Source organism: Arvicola amphibius, chromosome 2, assembly GCF_903992535.2.
Source record: "Arvicola amphibius chromosome 2, mArvAmp1.2, whole genome shotgun sequence".
Classification (NCBI taxonomy): Eukaryota; Metazoa; Chordata; class Mammalia; order Rodentia; family Cricetidae; genus Arvicola; species Arvicola amphibius.
The window spans coordinates 183,877,525-183,898,703 of NC_052048.2; the positions used below are offsets into that span (position 1 = coordinate 183,877,525).

Here is a 21,179-nt window from a genome sequence, read left to right on the forward strand (position 1 = left end):
AACAAGATTTAAAAACTACACACCAGCTTGATTTATAATTCATTTATGTTCATTTGGTCATTATGTGCTGAACGGAACAGGGTTATTGCTCTAGGAGAGCCCTTCAAATCACCTATCGGTTTCATTTCAATCAGAGCCATTTGAAGAAAGAAACTGTAATGTGAACAAGAGTCCTTCATCTGGAAGCAATGTTGGAGATGGAGAGAGTTGCCTGCCCCCACTTGCTATACCCACATACACACAATTTTGCCAAAACAATCATCTGTAATTGCAATGATGAGTTTGGGTCTCTTGACTTTCCTGGCTCAGGTCAAACTCATGAGAAGGTCATATATGAAATTGCCTCTTTCTTGTTTTTCGGTGACAAGACCACATTAAGGGGAAATTTACAGGTCAGAAAATTATCCATTTGGTTCTGATATATGTCCACAAATAAGAAGATACTCTTTCCTGTGGAAGAAGTTTCATTTAAAAAAAAAAATCTAGCTGTCTCTGACAGAAGTCTATGCTGGACACAAAATATCAAGTAGCCTCAAAACTTTAGGTTCTTTCATTATTTATTAGTTCTTTTGAAATTCTGAATAGCTAAAAATGCACAGCTATGTAAGCTGGCAAGTAGGTGGAATTTCCAAGCTACAGTGTAGCTGTGGAGCACACCGGGGCATCAGCACCTGTAGCTAACCCAGGAGGTCCTCTTCCATAGCAACCGGCAGAGGAGACCAACAACAGAGCTGGGAGGGTGGATGTTTAAAGGACAAGGCCACAAACACCATTTCCTCTTCTTATGCGTTAGTTTAGATAGGCATATACACACATATATGCACATACGTATATAGCTGCTAATTTCTTATTTAAGGGAACAGCTAAAGAGAATAAATAATAAGATAAATCAACTCACCTCCTGTAGGCGGTCTATGTACATACGGCAGGTCTCCAAATCACAGTCTCCACGAACAACAAGAATACCCAGAGGGATGGCTGAGGGAGGAGGAAAAAAGAAAATCTAAAATAATGTATCTGGTCTTTACATGGACTTAAATGTGTTTCTCAAAGGTAAAAAGAAATCTTACAAACATTATGAAAATCTGGATACAACCGAGAACAGAAGCAAGTGTATGCTCCATAAAGCTCCTCCCAGCAGGTGTCGTAGATTTACCTTGTTTAAGTCCTGTTGTCCCCGCCACTGGGATTTTTCCTCTGTGGCCCTGATATGAAGTATAGTATCTAATATCACTCTGATAATAGGAGTGCAGAATGGGCAGCTGCTCACTGCCAGCTGATAATGAACACCCACATTTGCAGTGGGCAGCATGAAGGCATAGCCTGGGGAAGAAATCATTCAGCACTCTGGACGCTCTCCCTTACCCCTCCTGTACTCACTAGCCTCGTCTTTCGGCACATTGCAATAGGTTGCTATTTCTATAACTGAAGCTATTCAGCTACTGCTGCAGCCTGGTGGGGAACAGCAGAGTTAAAAATCTAAACCTGAAGGAGGAAGAAGAGGAGGAGCGAATAAGACAGGATTCTTGAAGATAAGTAGTTATATAGTCTTTAAACTAAATTTAATCCATGAAAGACTTGAAAAGAATGAGCACCACAGTCATCATCAACAAATGAAATTACGAAGATGAGTTTTTATATAACAGGATAATATACATTTAAACATAAATGTGTCTTGAATAACTCTCAAAGTAGTAAAGGAATAAATAAATACTAACTATGACATAGTTTATACTAAGGGTATTCGCTGAATCACATGAAGCCTCTTTGATCTTTTATCTGGAAAAACAGGGATGATACCAAGAAAAATAAGTAACCCCTTTCTCAACATTATTCCTTGGGCTGATTTCCACTAGGGAGAACAGACCAATACCTCTTCTTCTTTCCTGCAGGTTCATCAAGTCCTGCATATATCAATCTTTGGAGCATCCATCACCTTGCTGGACTATGTGAGCCTGTGGGTGAGTATGAATTCTCTCACATCAAGGATGAAGCTTTTTCATCTTTACTCTCCATGCATGGTCAAGAAATGGTAACTACTCGAAATGTGTGTAAAAAGAAAGATGATGAGTTAGCACTCACTCAAACGTGAAAGAGAAAAGTGTGCCTTTACATCACACATCATTTTTATGGGGTAGACAAAAGTAGAAGCAGAGAAATAGAGAACACACGTAGAGTTCCAACTCACTGTTGGTTATTCTTCTAGAAGCTAAGCAGAAGGTGAAGCTACCTCTGCATGCCGTATGTTTGGGAGAATAACCTCAGATGACTACAGCTTCCTTCTTTTTGACAATAAAGAGAAGCATTAAGGGCCAGTAGAGTGGCACCCAGGTATTGTGGAAGGGAGTGGAAAGGAAGAGGAGTAAGTACCTCTGTAAGGTACTTGTTAAGGGGACCCGCCAGGAAGAGTCTGCAGTAACCCCAGCACTGCACAGGCTGAGTCATAAATTACAGCCCAGCCTGGGCTACATAATGAGTCCCAGTGGGAGCAGCAGAGTGAGACACTACTTTAAAACAAGCAAGCAATCAAACAACAAAAGAAGGAAAGCGCTGTCAGCTGTACTATCAGACACATTTGACTATGGTGACCCATCAAGCTAAGAGCTAAGTGATATTTTAACAGTTGAAAAAGGTCGAGGAAAGCTAAAAGTTTTGGCCTAGGTATAGAAGAAGTAAGTCAAAAGTTTTGGAAACTGAATACAGCTCTAATTCAGGCAGTTTACATGAAACCTTGCTAATATGCAAAATACTTCCTCTAAATTTCAAATGTGGAGAAGTAAAATTCAATCAATAATTATCTATCTTCTTTAATTTGGGGATAGAAATTAAGAATACTCTTTCTGATACCTCTCATCTCCTTCAGTTATCCATACCTGGAGTTATTCTCATCTGGATATAAACGAACCAATGTACCCTAACTACAGGCATTTTAAACTAGAGTTAGACATGGCTGAGAATCCACCAGGAACAAGCAGACAAGCTGTATTTCCAAGACGTGCAGCTCATTTTCCCTGCAGGTCTAACCGGCGGCTTTTGCCTTCTCCTGAAGTAGGTGACTGAAGGTAACTGCCTTTGACTAAGGAATACTTAGCTGTAGGAGAAGAAGAAAGATAACCCCTCTGGCCACATCACTGCATGGTTGCACTCAACAGTCACGGGCACTATTGGAAGGTAGCAGTCAGTACGCAGAAGTGTCCACAGCCATTCACCCATGGCCTCTATGCCCCACACTGTTTTGGATTTGAGAACGGCTCAGCTTAGCTCTTTGCTCTTGCTATCACATTACTGGATCCTCTATCGCCTTGGTTTGAAAAGTGCTGTGTTTAGAAAAGGTGTTTGCGGAATTTTGTGAAGATGGAATTTCACGCCCTATTTAAAACTCAAACATTGTACCATCACTGTTGGCTCCCCTTCACTACCTTCTGGGGCACCTTCCGTGAGAAAATGGTGTCATTACACTACCAGGGCCAGCTAGTGTCAGGGAGCGCCATGGTTGTAGCTCTGTTTAGTTCAAAGTCATTTCCACTCTTTCGACAAATGGGGAAAAAAAATTAACTGTACCGCAAAAAAGTCACAGTCACCTTGATTCGGGACTTATCTGGTGAGAAGAAACCAGAAACTTGCGGGAAATTGACACCTTCCTTTTGTATTATTGATGACCAGCTGCCAAACTTCATGCCCAAGTTTGCTCCATTTTAGTTAAGAATAGTGGAAAGAATGTTTCTACCCTGAGCTTTAGGGTCCCTGCAACTGCCTTGATTCATCTTCTGGTCCTTTTAGAGCCTCTGCCTTCAATAAGCACAGCTGAGTACTGATTCTACATAATGGGATATATATTAGTTAAAATTTGCAGTTTCGGACTAAGAAAAAAAACCTGCCTTCATGAGTAAAATGACAGATTGAGCACACTTACTTCTTTTTCTCAAAAATGTTACTGAATTATAGTAGAATTTCATTTTTTTTTTAAATGAAAAAGGAAACAGTATTAGCAAGGAGAATGTGGAAATGAGAAATAGACCAAAAGTTGGTGACTGAGTCAGAGTGCATCAGGGTCTAATCCCTAAAAGTGTACAAAAGATACAAAACATTGGAAATATGCAGGAATATGCAAGGGTGGGATCCCAGGTATATCCTGCATCCTCACCCACAGGAGACGGAACACACCTGTAAGTTTAAACAGGACTTCTAGCTGAACACAATCAGGAATTGAAGATTTCTCATAAGTAGCTGGTTCTAATGCAATCAACCCATGATATTTAGATTCTAAATAAAGTGTTGATAAGTTACCGTGACTTAATTATGGGAAACTTTCCTGATGAAAGAATTTTTAATTTTTTGCATATTTCCATACATTTAGTTGTATCCTCTGAGTTTAATTCTTATTTTCATCTTGTTGTCTTTCATCTTCTATTAGTTTTCATTATGTAAATAAAATCTCCTAACAATTTTTTTTAAAAAATCAAAGAAAATGAAAAACACAGTAGAAAACAGAGAAAGAATGTCAATGTTTGCTGGAAGCCCATATCAGAGAGGTAAACAGCATATACAACAACCAAATTTCTCCTGCCTCCTGGGCATTTGACACTTTCCGTGCTTGCCTTTGGCTTTATCTAAAGCTATTTGAAATGAAAGAAACACACATGAATGCTTTGGTCCTCCAAATTTCAGCATCTTATAAAAAAATTCTCTCTGTATCAAGAGACCCTAAAGCGTTACATCATAACGAAACCCCAGTGCGAGTACCGACACATCTAAAACGCTCTCAGCTCCAAGAAGTTTAGAATTCTCTATGAAAAAGGGAGGGGAGGGCGAGCGAGGGGAGAGAAGGAGAGGGAAGGATAAAGAACAGGAGAAGGAAAGGAAGAGAAGGAAAGAAGAAATAAAGGAACCAACACACTTTATACTACAGAAATCCTCCACGGGCTTGCTCTAAGCACCACCAGGAACGTAAGAAATGGGGGAAGAGGGCAGCTGAAGGTAGAGTGATTTGTGTTGGGTGACCAGATCCCTATACCCCTCCTGCTAGGCACAGAAGATGGGGGATAACTGGCAATTTGCAGAGTACAATGACCTGGAACTTCATTCCCTCACGGGGCTTGCCAAAATCTGGCATCAAGGAATCTACAGTCTTGGCATTAGGAAAGACTCCTTTGAAATCTGACAAACCCATGGGGTAATGTGTTAACATGGTGGCAAGCCCACCCCAAATAGTTGTTCCTCCACAGGAACAACATTAACACAAAGTTCCAAAACTGTGAGAGTAAGCGTCACTTCCCTACTTTGTAAATAGACCTTTGCTGATACCTGAGGGAGGTGCCAGAATCAGAACTCTAGGAATCTATGGCATACTGGAACAAAGCACAGTGCCTGTGACCCAAAGCTAGAGACTCCTTCTCTTTCCACCCAGAACACTAAGATCCCGAATTTGTGGACAAACCAGACCACACCTCAGAACTCTCCAAAGTCCATGCAAACACTTCCCTACATCAGGGCTTGGTTGCATCCACACTATGTACTGTCTCTTCAGGACTGTGTTAGAGGAAAAGGCCTGTAAACATCCAAGGAATGGGCTACCAAGAATTGTGAGATCGTAAAGCCTAGTCAAGAAAAGCAATAACATGTGAAGCCTTTCCCTCAGCACTGACATACTCCAGGAAACAGGGCTTAGCTGGGAAGGGCCACAGCAGGGCGTCCTGAAGCTGGGCTCTCCTCACAGGAACCTAATGGCAGCACTGACTTGGAGTTCTCATGCATCAGTTTACCTCGTTCACGTAAAGAAACTTGAAGTCCAAAACCTTTACCAAGAATCTCAGCGCACTCTTGGTCAGCTAAACATCTCTCACTTACAGCTTTTTAAAATATATTTATTTTAATTATGTATAGTGTTGCATGTCTTTGCATGAGTACGTATACAAGAATATGAGTGCTTGCACAGGTAAGCAGAGGTCCTTGGACACTCTGGAGGTAAAGTTGCAGGCTACCTACAGTATATACTGGGAACCAAACCCAGATCCTCCGTAAAAGTGGTAAGTGTTCTTAGCCACTGAGCCATCTCTCCAGCCTTGTCTCTCACTTTTAACAATGATCAGAAATGTAAAATGTGATCAGAAAACTGGGACATCCATCTAATACAAAACCTAGAGAGTAAAATAAAAGATGAAATAAAATGCAAAGTGTAAAAAAAGAAAAAGCTCTAAAAGTATTACCTTTTAACACAATTGCAAAGTTTTCAGATAACGAATCCATCTGTGAAATCAAAGTATGATTTGATGTTAGAAGAAGAGGAAGAGTTTGAGAGGACAGTACCTCCTCACACAGAAAACAACCAGGAATACCAAATACTTTGAAAATTAAACTTTGATGGAATAAATTCAGATCTCAGTCAAGAGACCAGGAGATAAAGTTGAGGAAAAAGTTAGGTAAAAGTCCAACAGCCAACGTAGGAGTCGAAAGCACATGAGAAAATAAGGAAATTGTAAGAAAACTGAAACGCTCTACCAAGCATCCAGTACAGCAATATAACGAATACACTCCACTGCGAAACGTAAGAGCATCGGGGACGTATGTTTACACCTTCAGACAGATGCTATGCTCTGTTATGATCAGGGAAGCTTCTCTTTTCCTTCTACAGTGGGGAATGAGGAGAATCGCGGCTAGCCAAGGTCCCTAGAACAAGTGATGGTTGAGAGCTCAGCCCTAAACATCCCCTCTGAGGCTCAGGGAAAAATCACCAAGGAGGGAGCAGAAAGAACGTAAGAGCAGAAAGAGGGAAAGGGCAGTCACTTGTGGTCTCCAGGGCCTGACCCAATGATTGCAGTCTTACAATAATCTTACAAACCCTCCAAGGTTGCCTATACTGGGCCTTCACAAACTAAGCCTATCAATAGCAATCACGGATGGCATGGGACTCATGGGGCCTTATCCCTCCCTGCAGAACTATTAGCTACTTAGGGATTCTAGGGAGGGACAGCCATGATCAATTCTGTACCCACTGGAGAGCCCAACGGGATCCAAGGGATAGTTGCACACCCACTGGAGATGGGCTCTGAGATTAAAAGCCTTGGGCTGCTTCAGTTTACTCTCTCCATTTTGTAGTGGATTGGAATGGGAGCTATGCTCCCTGCTCCTGCCATGCCAGTCACTTGTCTTATGCTTCTCCACCACAGCGTCTATCCCTTGGGAACCGTAAGCCAAAATCAACTCTGTCCCTTAGGTCTCCTTGGCCATGGTGTTCATCACAGCCGCAGAAAGCAACTGTCTTACTTTGATTTCTATTGCCGTGATAAACACCAAGTCCAAACTCAAGTTGGGGAAAGGGTTCGTTTCCCGTAGAAGATTATAGTTCATCATCAAGGGACATCAAAGCAGGAGCTCAAGGCTGGAATTTGGAGGCAAGAAACAGATCCCATGGAGGGATGCTTCTTCCTGACTTGTTCACCGTGGCTTACTCGGCGAGCTTTCTTATACAACCCAGGACCACTTACCCAGGGATGGCACCACCCTATCACACCTCAATCATTAATCAAGAAAATGCCCTCCACGCTTTCCTACAGGCAATCTGACTGAGGCGTTTTCTCAGCTGAGGCTCTTTTTTGATATAACTCTAGCTTGTGTGAAGCTAGGGGGAGAAAAGACAGTAACTGTCTTAGTTGGGGTTTCTGTTGCTGTGAAGAGACACCATGACCATGGCAACAATGAAAAACATCTAATTGGGGCTGGCTTACAGTTTCAGAGGTTTAGTCCATTGTCATCATGATGAGAAGCATGGTGGCATGCAGGTAGACATGGTGCTGGAGAAGGAGCTGAGAGTTCTACATCTTGATCTACAGGCAGCAGAAGGAGACTGTGTACGGCACTGGACACAGCTTGAGCATAGGAGACCTCAAAACCCACCTCCACAGTGACTAACACTTCCTCCAATAAGGCCACATCTTTTAATAGTACCACTCCCTATAGGCCAAGCATTCAAACACATGAGTCTATGGGGACCATAGCTATTCAAACCACCACAGCAACTAGTACGATAACTTTAAAACAAGAACACAAAAGGCAAAGATTGTATTACTTCAAGAGAGGAAACATCAGCTCATACACACAAGATCGGTAGTAGAATGTTTTTTACTTCTCAGAGATAAATACCAGAAGGGGAAGCGATAAAGCAGCAGCTGGCAAAGGCCTGTCTAACTGCTGACACCATAACAGGACAGAGCCACTTACAGAGTGCATGCTCAAGGACAGAGCAATCTGGTCACAAACTAAAATAAAAACAACTCATAATTTTCAAGTTAATTTGTGACAGTGTTGGGCTACATTTTTATGGTTGTCCTTGGCTGCATGCCCACGTCGTAAGTTGGACAAACTTGTAAGACTTTGCTGCACAATCTACACCATTAAACAAGTCCAAGCATGAACGAAAAATAAATGTCCTTTAGTGAGAAGCCTCTGGATTATTCACCCCAATAAAAGTTGAATTTTATTATTGAATACAAATACGCATGAGATGGAAGAAATGAGAAGTCCCGGGTCTGGCATTGGCCATGCCAGAGGAGCAGTGGGTGGCAATTGAAGTTCCAGGCGTCGGCCTACCAGAAGGAAACTCCGTTGAGGCAAGGACACAGGACTGCAGACCCAGGAATATTTTTTGCCTCTGCTGTGCCTTTACATGTTTGCTGCAGCTCTCTTTCTCTGGTATCTAGCACGGTATGAATGGATGTGGGGAAATCTGCACTGCCTGTAATATAGTGTGTTTATCTCTTGCCAACATCCCATTCTCCTGGGTATTTTTACCTATGGACTGCCAAGAAGAAGACCTCCCCATAAGCTGTACTGTCCAAATTGATAGTATTAATGATAGCCTATACAGAGTTTGGATGAATAAAAATAAATACAAGGATATGCTTCACAGCGAGGGCCCATGAGTTTCACCTAAGGAGCTGCATAGATTGTAGCTCAAGGTAAAGATTAACAACTGAGTCCCAGTAGCCCAGCTAGTTTCAATTCTTTTCACCTTATTGTTGAGAGAGATTCACAGGTTTCAGAGTGCATCATAGCTTCAACAAAGCTTTGAAAATAAAGTTAGACTAAGATGTTTTTTGTTAATGGCTTTGAGGTTAAAAACCCAAGAAGACAATCTAAAGTGTTTGAGAGGAACATAGCTGAATGTGGAACTCTCTAAGGTCCGGGAACAAGAACAAAGCAGGCCAATTATCATTGGCTCATATACCTTCCTTGCTAGGATTGGTTGATGACCAAAGAGGATGATTAATTCCTTATGCCCATAATTTCACTCAATCTCCTGATATTACAAAAAAAAAACCCTATTGATGAGTGGGTACATACCCTAAAGATTAAATGTGGAGCTGACTGATTCTTTTTCATATATAAAAGTTTAGGTTTGTGATTCCTTTAAGATTCCTTATAAGATTACCTTTCAAGATAAGAAATAAAGTAATTGGTCCTTTCTTTGTGAAAACTTTTTCTCCACAAAATGCAGACTGCCAGTAAAAGACCTGACAAGAACACCTTGCTTGCCCACATATTAATCTACAAGTTGCTTGGGTATGGATGTACGTGGGCTCTTGGGATAATTTGTTTTTCACCTGTATATGTAAATGTTTAATCATGCAAGGGAGATGGAAAACATGCTGTTCTTTACTGTTTGTTTTTCATTCGCTTGAAAAACAGAACGTAACCACATTGTAATTCCTGAAAAACTTTGTTGGAGTAGATAAGCTGTAGAAAAAAAGGTATACAGTAGAGAAAGAACAGAACATGAGAGAATAGAGAATAAAAAAGGAAGCCATCAAGAGAGTGTGTGAGTGTTTCTTTTCCTAAACCCTCCTCAGATCGAAAACTCTAGTTTATGCCGACTCCGTGGATTCCTCTCAAAGTCCTGCTGTACTGCTGGAATGTACTGCCCCCTACCTACCCCGCCCCCACATCGGAGATAAAGGTCAAAGGATGTGAGCACAGGGGATCTCCCCGTGCCGGCTATAAGATCCCAGGACAAGAGAGTCCAGAGACAGATACGCACAAAATGGTCATCACTACGATTGTCATATCCCTCACAGAGCTAGCTTTCAAACCAATGGTGGGACGTGGGAAAGCCTAAACCAGCTAGGTGTGTGTGTGTGTGTGTGTGTGTGTGTGTAAATATACACATTAAATAACAACACTAGTATTTCCAGATGTGCTCTTCCTTAGCCCACTCCTGAGAACAAGAGTTAGATAGATCACAATAAATCAGAATAATTGCAAACTTCCTCTTCCTAACAGAGTTTCCATTTACTAGTAGAAGCCATTCTAGCCCCTGCCGAATGCTTCCCAGAACTTATTTATCATGGTGCCCCCCCCCCCCCAGATCCTCTCAGAATGGACATTATGTGCTCTTTGGAAGGCGAGGCCAGACAGTGGCCGGAGACTCTCTGCAGCACTTTCGGAAGCCTTCTTTTGAAATTGGAGTCAATTTTCATTCATTTATTTATTTTTTTCTCTACAGAGAGGATTTCGTTTGCTGGTCCAGTCATTATCTGATTTAGGGATGTACGTATCGAGAGAATGGTATTTCAAAACCCAGCACAACAGTTATCCTGACAGAAAAGGCAGGAGGGAGTGCATGCTCTGCAAAAACAAACAAACAAACAAACAAACAAAGAAACAAAAACAGCACGTGACAGATACATTACTGCTTCAGTACTAAGTGAAAGCTCTCCACTTTACATACATAGCGCTATGGTACATTCTGCCTGCAAGTTAGACTGAGTTAAGGGATGCCCGTGTAAGTGGTAATGCTGTTTTCTGGCTGTGAGAGTGTCCAGAAGAGATGGACAGTATATCAGTTGACTAAATAAACGAGATCCACTTTTACCAGTGTGATGGGTACCATCTAATCTTTGGAGTGCCAAAAGACAACAAAAGAGCATCCTCTCCTCTCCCCTCCTGTCCCCTTTTCTCTCCTCACCCTCTCGCGCCTCTCTCTACGCTGGGCTGTCCCTCTTCTCTGGCCACCTGATGTCACAGCTCTTAAGTTCCCCAGTCTTTGGACTGCAGACTACTGGAGCAGTATCTACTCCCATACCAGCTCCTGAGCTGGCATCTTCAAGCTGTGGCACACCACTGCTCCTGTGCATCTCGTGTCTCCAAAGAGTGGCTGACTACACCACGGGCTTTCCTGTCACTGGCTTGCAGATGACACTGGGTGGGATTTGCCCCGTGTAACTGCACAAGGTAGTCCCATTTCATAATAAATCTCTCATAGAGCTACATTCCCTGATGGCTCTGTTTCTCCCATGGCTCCTCATTAATATCCACATATGTGAGGATTTGGAGAGAAGTCAGTCAGGTGCAAACCAGCAAAAGAACCTTCAGGCAATGGTGGAGCTTTGGCAAATTTAGGTATAGAAACTGGAGAGAAAGCATGCAGAAACTGGTGATCCTCAGTTCTGAGGAAATTATACCACCAATTACATACTTCTAGTCAAATGAGCCCTGCTCTGGCCCCCCTCTCAGACTTCATCCCAAACTCTATTAACCCCTTTCCATGTTGCCACTTGTTTAAATCTCTCATAATCTGGAATGTGATTAAGTTAGTGAGCTGAGAAATACATCATCCATTTTACAAGTGCGTTTGGAATAAAATGCCAACAGGTCATACTAATTAATTTTTTTCTTCTATATTTGAAGTTAGGACTATTTGAACTCATTATTTAAATTTATGCCAAATGGTGCATATATTAGTACTAGTCCTCCTTGGTAAATTCAAATCTTGCAGCAACCAATCTACAAGAATACTCTTTTATCAACAAGAAACTTCTGACTTCTCCAGGCATGAAAATCAAACGTGTCAAGTATGATTTCTAAAATGTACATCTCCCCACAAATGCCAAACAGGGCCAGGGAATAGAAGTAGGCCTCAACATCTGCCAAAGGGGTTAAGTTGCTCAAACTAGTGAAAACCAAAGTTGGTGAGGGTTATAATGGAATGTGCTTGGAGGCTTACGGAAACTTGAAAACTGTTTTCCAAAGATCAAGAGATGCGATGCATAAACAATCAAACAAATCTCTCACGTTTTTTAAATGAAGTTTTTGATTGTAGGATTATGAATTTCCTTGCTCATGCGCTGCCCTTTCCCAGGGTCTCTGAATGCATTGTCGTTCTGGGGTAACCTGGGTGTGTGCTGAGCCTTGAGAAAGCCCATGAGAATTCACAAGAGATGGAAACCTACACTTATCACTCATGTAAGCTTTGTGAGTTCCCAGATGCTGGGCTAAGCTAGGCACATGCCTCCACCCAGCCGTAGTGCTATGAGCCCAAGTCTACCTGATCAGAAAATAGTGCTGGGAGGAAAAGCCAGGTATCTGGCATACCTGGCATCATTCATTGTCCTACATGACATTCTCCTGGCTAGCAAGGCCAACCAGGCCAGAACAGAATTTCTATGAACACGTACTCTGGAAGCATGACATACTGTGTGCTGTATTAAAGGTACGTTCTCTGTAATCATGTTATAAGGGCTTGGATCTATATCATGACATGATACCGTTTACATGAGTCTTGGGGTGGACAGCACAAAACTGAATTAATAATATGCTGACAGGAAAGACCATATACCAGGAGAAGGAGGGACAGGAAATACAGAGAGGAGGGAGGGGAAGAGCAAAGGAAAGGAAAAGATGGCAAAGAAGAGGCAGAAGGGAAAAATAACTTTAATTAATGTAAAAATATCTGTTTTGTTATTTTCTTGGCTACAATGCTGAGAAGTGGAAACCATCGTTGTCAGAGTGTTTGGGTCACACACCCTCAATGGTACAACTCCCATGTGCCTTTTACTCCTAGTGGTCACCCATATGTAGGAGTCGTATGTTCAACAAGGTATCAGTACAGAGATAATATATAAATATAAGGAAAACAAGCTTTGACAGACAGACTCTCATCACTTCCAACACTGAGCTCAGGAAAGTGAAGGCAGAAATGAGGGACAGAGAGGACAGGGACAAGAATAGGCCCATTCTGTCACCCAATAAGCCTTCCAGGGAAAAGTCGTGGGTACACAGGGCCAAGCGCAACAAGTCCAAGGCTGCCTGCCCACGGGAGCAGGACCAGGGGCTACAAAAGCTATGAGTAAAGTCACACGTTTCGGAGTAAACATACTTGGCACATGTAGAGTCCCTTTTGAAGCTGTCCAATTTCCAACAGACCACATGAATGAAGCTTGCTAGGCCTAGCTAACCCTCCTCGGAATTCAGCATTGAGGGAACTTAAGTGAGTGTGGCTGACTTTATTAAAGAGACGCAGTTGCTACCGATTTTGAAGGCCACGGATGCAGTAAAAGTGTAGCGGGCTTTAATCAAATTTGTGATAGGCAATCACACAAGTTGGTGTGTTATTAAAACCCTTGCATTTGAATTCCTAACAGGAACTGAAAAGCTGATTGAAAGTTAAGATATTCTAAACAGGAAAGAAATCCCGCACTCTCCTTGAAGTATGGAAAGTAGAATAGTTCAGGTAGACAAGATATTCAAAGCGCTTTCCAGAGATTTTTTTTTGAATGAACATTTACTAAACATTTGTTTACAACTGTTCTCTGTTGGACGGCAGTGCTGTGATAGGTTTCACATACCATTTTGATGATAAATTATCGCTGGCAAATGGCTATACTAAGAAAACAGTAATAATTATAGACCCAGTGAACTTAGCTTGCCTTTCATTCTTCCGCACAGCGTGACAGTCCAGTGTAATGAATGAGGTCATGATGCCCACCTCCACATTACCATGAAGATTAAGTAGTGCCTGCAAAGCACTTAGAGATAGCAAATCCACCCTGTATTCTCCTTTCAGACTCCCCAGAGGCTTTGCTCCTAATTCTATTCTCAGCACATACTGGGCACTGATAAATACTTGAAGCAAAATTCAGCAGGGCATACGTGAGGCCTTTGATAGCAGATAATGGGCAGCACCAAAGTTCATCTAAACTAAATAAAAGGATGCATCAATCTATAAAGACAGGAGGGACCTGCAGCTGGCAGCCCTGCCATCAAAGCAATGGCCCTCGGGAACAGGGCAAGAAAGAACTGTGTCTGACATCCAGCCTCCACGAAAACTAATAAAATGAAAGAAACCAACAGCTGTTAATTCATTCTCCACAAGGTGCTGTGCTGTGTTCAACAAGGTGTCAGTGTGGAAATAAAGGTATTAGCATGTTTGAAATAAAAACAGGATTTGATTATCTGACCCTTCTGCTAGTACTGATATACCACTTGTAAAAAAAAAAAATTGCAGCTAAATGGGGCCATTTATTTATTAAGAGCACAAACAAGCATCTTCAGAGGATCCTGGGAAGAACATGTGACTCCTTAGAGAAAGGCTTCTCGGAAACTGCACAGCGTTTACCTTCTAAGTATTCAGACAAAGACTGTGGAGGCCGCCCAGGCTTTTCAGAAGGTTGTCACTGTGATGGGTGACTCTAGTTGTCAACGTGACATGATCTAGACTCAGCCGGGAAGAGAATCTCAACGGCACACTGTCTAGATCAGGTTGGCCTGTGGGTATGTCTGTGGCGGACTGTTATGCATATGCTAATTGAAGTAGGAAAACCCAGGGTAAGAGGGAGTAGCACATTTGCTTGAGCTGGGCCCTGGACAGTGTGAGAGAAATCAAACTGAGTGTGAGCATTCATGCACTTGGTCTCTCTCTGCTCTTGACTGTGCACATGATGTGACTGGCTGTCTGAAGTTCCAGGTTATTGTGACTTCCCCACAATAACCAATTGCTACCTGGGAGGGTAAACTAAATTAAATCAAAACTTCTTCTCTCCTATGTTTCATTTGACAGGGTTATTTTATCAAGGCAAAGGCAAGTAAAACTAAGACATCAGTTTCTAAAGAGACTAATAAATAGAATCACAGGTAAAGGGTCAAAAACTAGAAAACATTGAAAAACAGAGTAAACTACCAAAAGACAGATATCAAACAAAGAATCAAGGTGCTTCCTTTGAGTACCATACAGACATTTTGCAGAACTTGACATTTCCTGACAGATCAATTTTAGACTTACTGGCAAACAACAGGGTTTCTGTCAAGTTTTTCTTACCTTTCTAAGAACTAATATGCAACAACAAGAAAAAAACTGTCCCTATCCCTTTGAAATTAGAAATTAACACAAAAGAAAAGCTGGACAAGCTTGAACTGGCAATGATACTTTAGACCCAATGCCAAAATTGTGGTATGTGAAAAAAATATAACTGTATCAACATGAAACAGCTATGTGGAGACAAGGTTAGAAAATAAACAGAGAAGGCATCAGCTGGGAACAAGTCTCTGCAAAGCACACACCTGACAAAGAAAGAGCACCCTCAAAGCATAGACCTCTTAAAATTCAACAAGAGAAGTGATGCATTTTTCTCATTAATCTGTATCAATAAAAAATCGGAGAAGCAGTGGAGCAGCCACCAGTGACTTCCCACCTCTTCTGTTCCTTCCTCCAAACCGGCCTAGAACCTCTCTAAGCCCCGCCTCACTCCTTTCTCAGTCCTCCAAAACCTCTATGGTTAATTTTGGTCAGCTAGTGGCTAGCTCTGTCTTCGGATCCAAAACAAACTGTATTGTCACAATGCAATCAAAATATCACACAACAAATAAGAACAACTTTTAAAATGGTTCCTTTCTTGTTCCTGGGCTCCACAGATACTCACACCACCTTAGACACAGTAAGCATAAATTTGAATCTAGGACCCGTAAAGGAGGGAGAACATGTAGTCTTTGTCTTTCTGATCCTGGATTGCCTCACCAGGAACATATTTTTCAGTTCTATCCATTATCTTGAAGATTTCATATTTTTCCTTAGTGCTGAAAAGAATGTCACTGCATACAAGCCGTGTTTTGGTTATCCATCCATCCACCAGTTGATGGACTGAGCAACCGGTCTAAGTGCTGAGAATAACTGACCATTGGGCATTCATCAATAAACAGAGCATCTAAGTCACCTGTGGTGGTTTGGTCAAAACTGATCTCCAAAGGGAGTGGCACTATTAGGAGATGTGGCCTTGTTGGAGTAGGTGTGGCCTTGCTGGAGGAAGTGTGTCACTGTGGAGGCGGGTTCATATATGCTCAAGCCCCTCCCAGTGAGACAAACAACTTTCTGTTGCCTGTGAGTCAAGATGTAAGGACTCTCAGCTGCTGCTCCAGCACCATACCTGCCTGCCACCATGTCACAGCATGAGATAATGGACTAAACCTCTAAAACTGCAAGCCACCCAATGAAATGTTTTCTTTTATAAGAGTTACCATGGCCGTGATGTCTCTTTATAGCAATAAAAACCCTAACTAAGACATCATCCCTCCCACGGATCCTGGAACATCAAGAAGAAGAAGAAGAAAAACTGCAGGAGTCTGAGGATGCAGAGAAATGTTATGAAACATTGCCTTTTAGATACAGCATGGCCTTCCAATCATGAACACATAGCGGCGGTCATAACCTACACAAGACTGAGCTCTCCAACATTCCATGGGTGGGGCTGAGGTTCATGAGGTTCCTCCCCTCCCTGAGGAGTTTTACCATATTTCATATGTTTCATCATACAAAGTTAAATATAGTCTTAGCATGCATTCCAGCATCATTTCTTTGCAATGAGCAAAAAGTTTTGTTCACACAAAAAATGTACATATGGATGTCTATAACATCATTTAGAAAACAATTTCCAAAATGTGGATGTAGCCATGGTGTTCCTCAGTAAGGCAAACAGATAAAGCAATACCTGTATGTCCGTACAGTGGAATGAATTTTTAATACATGCTGCTAAGTGGCAGACATGAATCTGAAAGCCTACTATATGGTTCTAATCATATAATATTTTGTTAACAAGAAAAATTATAAAAGATGGATAATGGAAATGAAGGCTATAAAATACTGTATTATGGGCACAATCTGCCCATTGCACTCATGAACTCATGTAGCTATGATTGCTTGTATAAAGTCAAAACTAAACCTCTAAGCATTCTGCAACCAATGTGGAAAGAGCTGATAGGGCCCAGGCAAGCCCCACCCAGTGGTGTTAGGGGCTGTTGGAAGAGAAGTCAGTGATGTAGCCGCTGTTGAATTACCAATTCTACAATGAGTGGCTCCACATCCAAGCTTACATGGGTGGCCTGAATTAAGCCCAAATAGGCCACAATGCAAAAATAAAAGACAAAACAGAAATACATAAGCATGGGAGTGTTGGTTGGAGAAAGGGGACTTGTGGAATGAGTTGGGGATAAGGGGAGGTAGGAGAAAAAAAAGTGACCAGAATATGCTAGATGTACATGTATAAAGTGATCAAAGAATAAATTATAGGAAAATCATTAAAAAGTTTCAGTGGGGTCTGTCTGGTGGTAGACGTATGGCGATGTGAAGAAAGACGCACATGATACAGCCAAGCATCCTTTTAGAGGAACACACATGGCATGGGGGTAGACTCATGCCTTGATCCATTCAGAAACATGGGGTGCACAAAAGCAGTTCCTGGGGCACCACACAGGTAAATGTTAATAACAGGGGTAGGAGTGGGGATTTGAGGAAGAGCCTGTATAAAGGAGGGGATCTAAAAAAACCTCTACTTTCCACTTAAATTTCGCATAAGCTTAAATTTGCTTTCAAAAGCATCTCCTAACTTTTTAAGCATGAGAGACGCTCTGAGTTTGCTGTGGGCAGGCACTTTGCTGATGAGAGATAACTGGCGGATAAATGTGTTCCCTTCTTACTCCGCAGCAGCATTAACACTTATCACAAAGTCAAAGGGGGTGATGGGAATTAGGGACTGAATATGGAAGCCAAGAAAGAAAGGCAGGGATGGAGGAAGGGCAGAGAGCCCTAAGAGAGGCTAGGAGGAGACGTGCGGAATCCTTCCACTTCATCTCATTAGCTTGAAATGTGACAAGATTTCCAGAGGTTGAATTTTTACCTGACATCTGATAATAATGAGACAGAATCAATTGGTGCTATTTCAGTGTTCCCTAACCTTGAGCCACGGGTACATTTTCCTCCAAACTGATATCATTAGCAACCCATTGCTTACTTGGAACTAGCAAGGACCACTAATAAGCAGATTAACATACAAAAGGGAACCAGACACCCTGTGAACAGCGTGCCTTGCCTTGCCTGGCTACGTCTGGGGTCTGTGAAAGATTCCACAACCTCTGGGTCTTATGATTAAACTTTGAATTCTGTAGTTTAAGCTAAAGCAGGCCCTGCCTATAGTTAATTTAAAATGTCAGTTATAAGATAAGAGCAAGCTGCGTAGTTCTCACTGGACTTTGTTAGAGGGTAAGTTTTCTCAGGCATCTTTTCTGGAAACAAGCTGGCTCTCCACAAATCTAGGTTTCAAATTATACTGAATTCTGCCTTTCTTTTTATCACAATACCTGAGAGGGTATCTCTGCGAACATAAAACTTGCATTTTCAAATCTCCATAAATTTTTTGATATTTGCAATTTTTAGTAGCAACTTCCGATTCCCTTTCCCTTTAATATGGCAAACACATTCTATACAGAAGGGACTGTGCAGAGGTATTTTCAGGTCCATAAGTCAGACAGTGAATCAGAACACTTCAGGCTTAAAGTGCTTTCTGACACCAGGGGCAGCTATAATATATGCCAGGAGTTGGGCATTTAGTATTGAGTAAGGTACAATGCCTGACTTGAAGGTATCTGTGAACTTTGGGGAAGAGGTGTGTATTATATCAAACATCCTCCTATGGACAGCTTTGTGATGAGATTTCTGTGGACAAACACTGAAGTATGTTTAGTATTCTTAGACGCTAACTTCTTAGGACCAGACAAACTTTCACAATGAATGCTCCCTCTAGTGACAAACATGAGATTTTCAGTAAGGAGAATAGGAATTTTAGACAAAGGAAATTGTAGTCCTGGGCCATCCCTGACCTGTGAGACAGCAAGGCCTGGGCAAAAGTCTACGGTCAGGAATTAGGAAGGTCAGCCTGTACAGAAAACGGCTGTGACAGATGACTTCAAAGACTTACTGCTTGTCTTAGTTAGGGCTTCTATGGCTGTGCTGAAACAACAACCGAAAAGCTATTTGAATAGGAAATGGTTTCTTAAGTTTATATTTCCACATTGCTGTTCATCACCAAAGGAAGTCAGGACGGGAACTCAAACAGGGCAGGAAGCTGGGGGCAGGAGCTGATGCAGAGGCCACGGAAGGGGTGCTGCTTAACAGTTTGCTCTCCATGGCTTGCTCAACCTGCTTTCTTATAGAACCCACAGCTGCCAGCCAAGGAGAGGCACCACATATCATGGGCTAGGCCCTCCCTGATCAGTCACTAATTAAGAAAAATGCCCTACAGACTTGCCTACAGCCCGATCTTATTCAGGCATTTTCTTCATTAAGGTTCACTCCCCTCAGATGACTTTAGTTTGTGTCAAGTTGACACAGAACTGTCCAGCACACTATTTTATACTAAGAAGTCAGACTTTATTCTCAAAAAAGTAATAGGGAGACTAAGCTAGGAGAACACACATGAGCACGAGCCAGCATGGGCTATATGTACATTTAAGTTCTAGACAAGCCTGCTCTACATAGCAATATCACACGTCAAGCAATATCAGGCAGGATGAGAAATCTCCTGCTACAAATGGTGTACCCATGTGAGGCTCCTGAATTTCCATGGGGCCTGAGGTAGCTTTTTTAAAAAAAGTTCAAATTGCACAGAAATGGAGCCACACTGAGCTTCCTAGTCTCACAGTGCCAGGCCAGCAGCAGTGCACAGATATGTCTCCCAACAGCTGCCTGCAAGATGGAGCCAGTCACCAGCCGCCATGAGCTAAGCAGTGTGACGGGTTTCCAAGTCTTACACAAGCCTCAGTACGGAGAGGCTAATCAGCCCATGCTGTGTGGCAGATTTAGCTTTTGCTCACACAGACAAAAAGGTCTGTGGGCCAGCTGCATGCTACCTGATAGCAGCATTTTGGGGTGGGTAGGGGGAAGGGGAAGGGTGAAACTTGTTGCTTCCTCCACCATGTTGAAAAAGCCAAGTGGGGCTGAACCAACAGCCAAAGCAGCCACTTTGGTCCTAGACACGCCCACTTACCAGTTTAATCAGATTAAACAGATGCACAATAAAGACAGACAACACAACACAACAAAACAAAAACCTCTAAACAGGTCACAGTGTGTTCAAAAAAATGTATGTAGACCTTGGGAGAGAGAGGAAAAAGATTATTAGACAGTTACGAAAAAAAATAAATAGCTTAAAAAATAAAACAAAGTCTCTGAAGAGTTAATAAAAATAATATAAAAGAAAAAAGCCACATAAAGATGGAAATACATAGGGAGACCGGATCCTGTATTGTGTTGATTTTGAATTTTTTTGATGGCTGATGGACAAGAGAGAGTGGCTGAGAGTCATGGGACTGAAAGAGAGACTGATAAAATATATAAACTTAAATACTTTTAAAATGCCTTAGCTTTAAAACATAAGTCAAAAAAACATATTTGCAAAATGGAACTTAAAAGATACATTGCTTTGGAGAAGCGGTTTTGCTTTTGTTTCCACAGGAAGCAAAAGGTATGGATTCGTTCCAGGTGAAGATGGACCAGCTTTCATCAAGGGAGACTCTGGAAACTTAACAGGTGCTGTCTATCCAGAAAGGGTTGTCACTGCTCCTCCCAGGACTTGGTCATTATCTCAAAATTTTATCAGGGACACTAAAAATATTTTGCCCACAAACAGCAGGAAGCAGTTTGGAGAAAACAACATCCACAGTTTCAAGAGTTTTGGGGAATATGGATGGTCTTTGGTAAGTTATGGGTGTTTGATATTTTCAGGGGAATATAGAAACATAGGATAAAAAGCTGACTTTTAATCTCAGATATTTTGCATTGACATGGATTTTGGTATAGTGATAAAATCTAAAGTTAATTCTGTTGCACTGTATATATGTTTCTTCTATTCTTGTTTAAAGGATTTTGCATATTTATACAAATTTAAAGTCAATTTTGTTATATGTATATTTCTACTCTTGTTTAAGGTATTATGTTTATACAGCTCATCTAAAATGTAATGTAAGCTGGGCGGTGGTGGCGCATGCCTTTAATCCCAGCACTCGGGAGGCAGAGGCAGGCGGATCTCTGTGAGTTCGAGGCCAGCCTGGTCTACAAGAGCTAGTTCCAGGCCAGGCTCTAAAAA

At 41.8% G+C, this 21,179-nt stretch overlaps 1 protein-coding gene across 4 annotated transcripts in view; it reads right to left on the reverse strand.

Annotated features, from left to right (window-relative positions):
• The window catches only part of Dgki (diacylglycerol kinase iota), a 454,067-nt gene that overhangs the window by 102,999 nt on the left and 329,889 nt on the right, over window positions 1–21,179 (reverse strand). For 3 of the 4 annotated variants that reach the window (XM_038320431.2, XM_038320430.1, XM_038320434.2), the window contains one exon: window positions 899–978. In XM_038320431.2, coding sequence (XP_038176359.1) covers window positions 899–978 — 80 coding nt within the window. Of the gene's footprint in view, window positions 1–898; window positions 979–9,498; window positions 9,527–21,179 lie in introns of all 4 variants that reach the window. The other variant, XM_038320432.2, reaches the window with a different exon arrangement.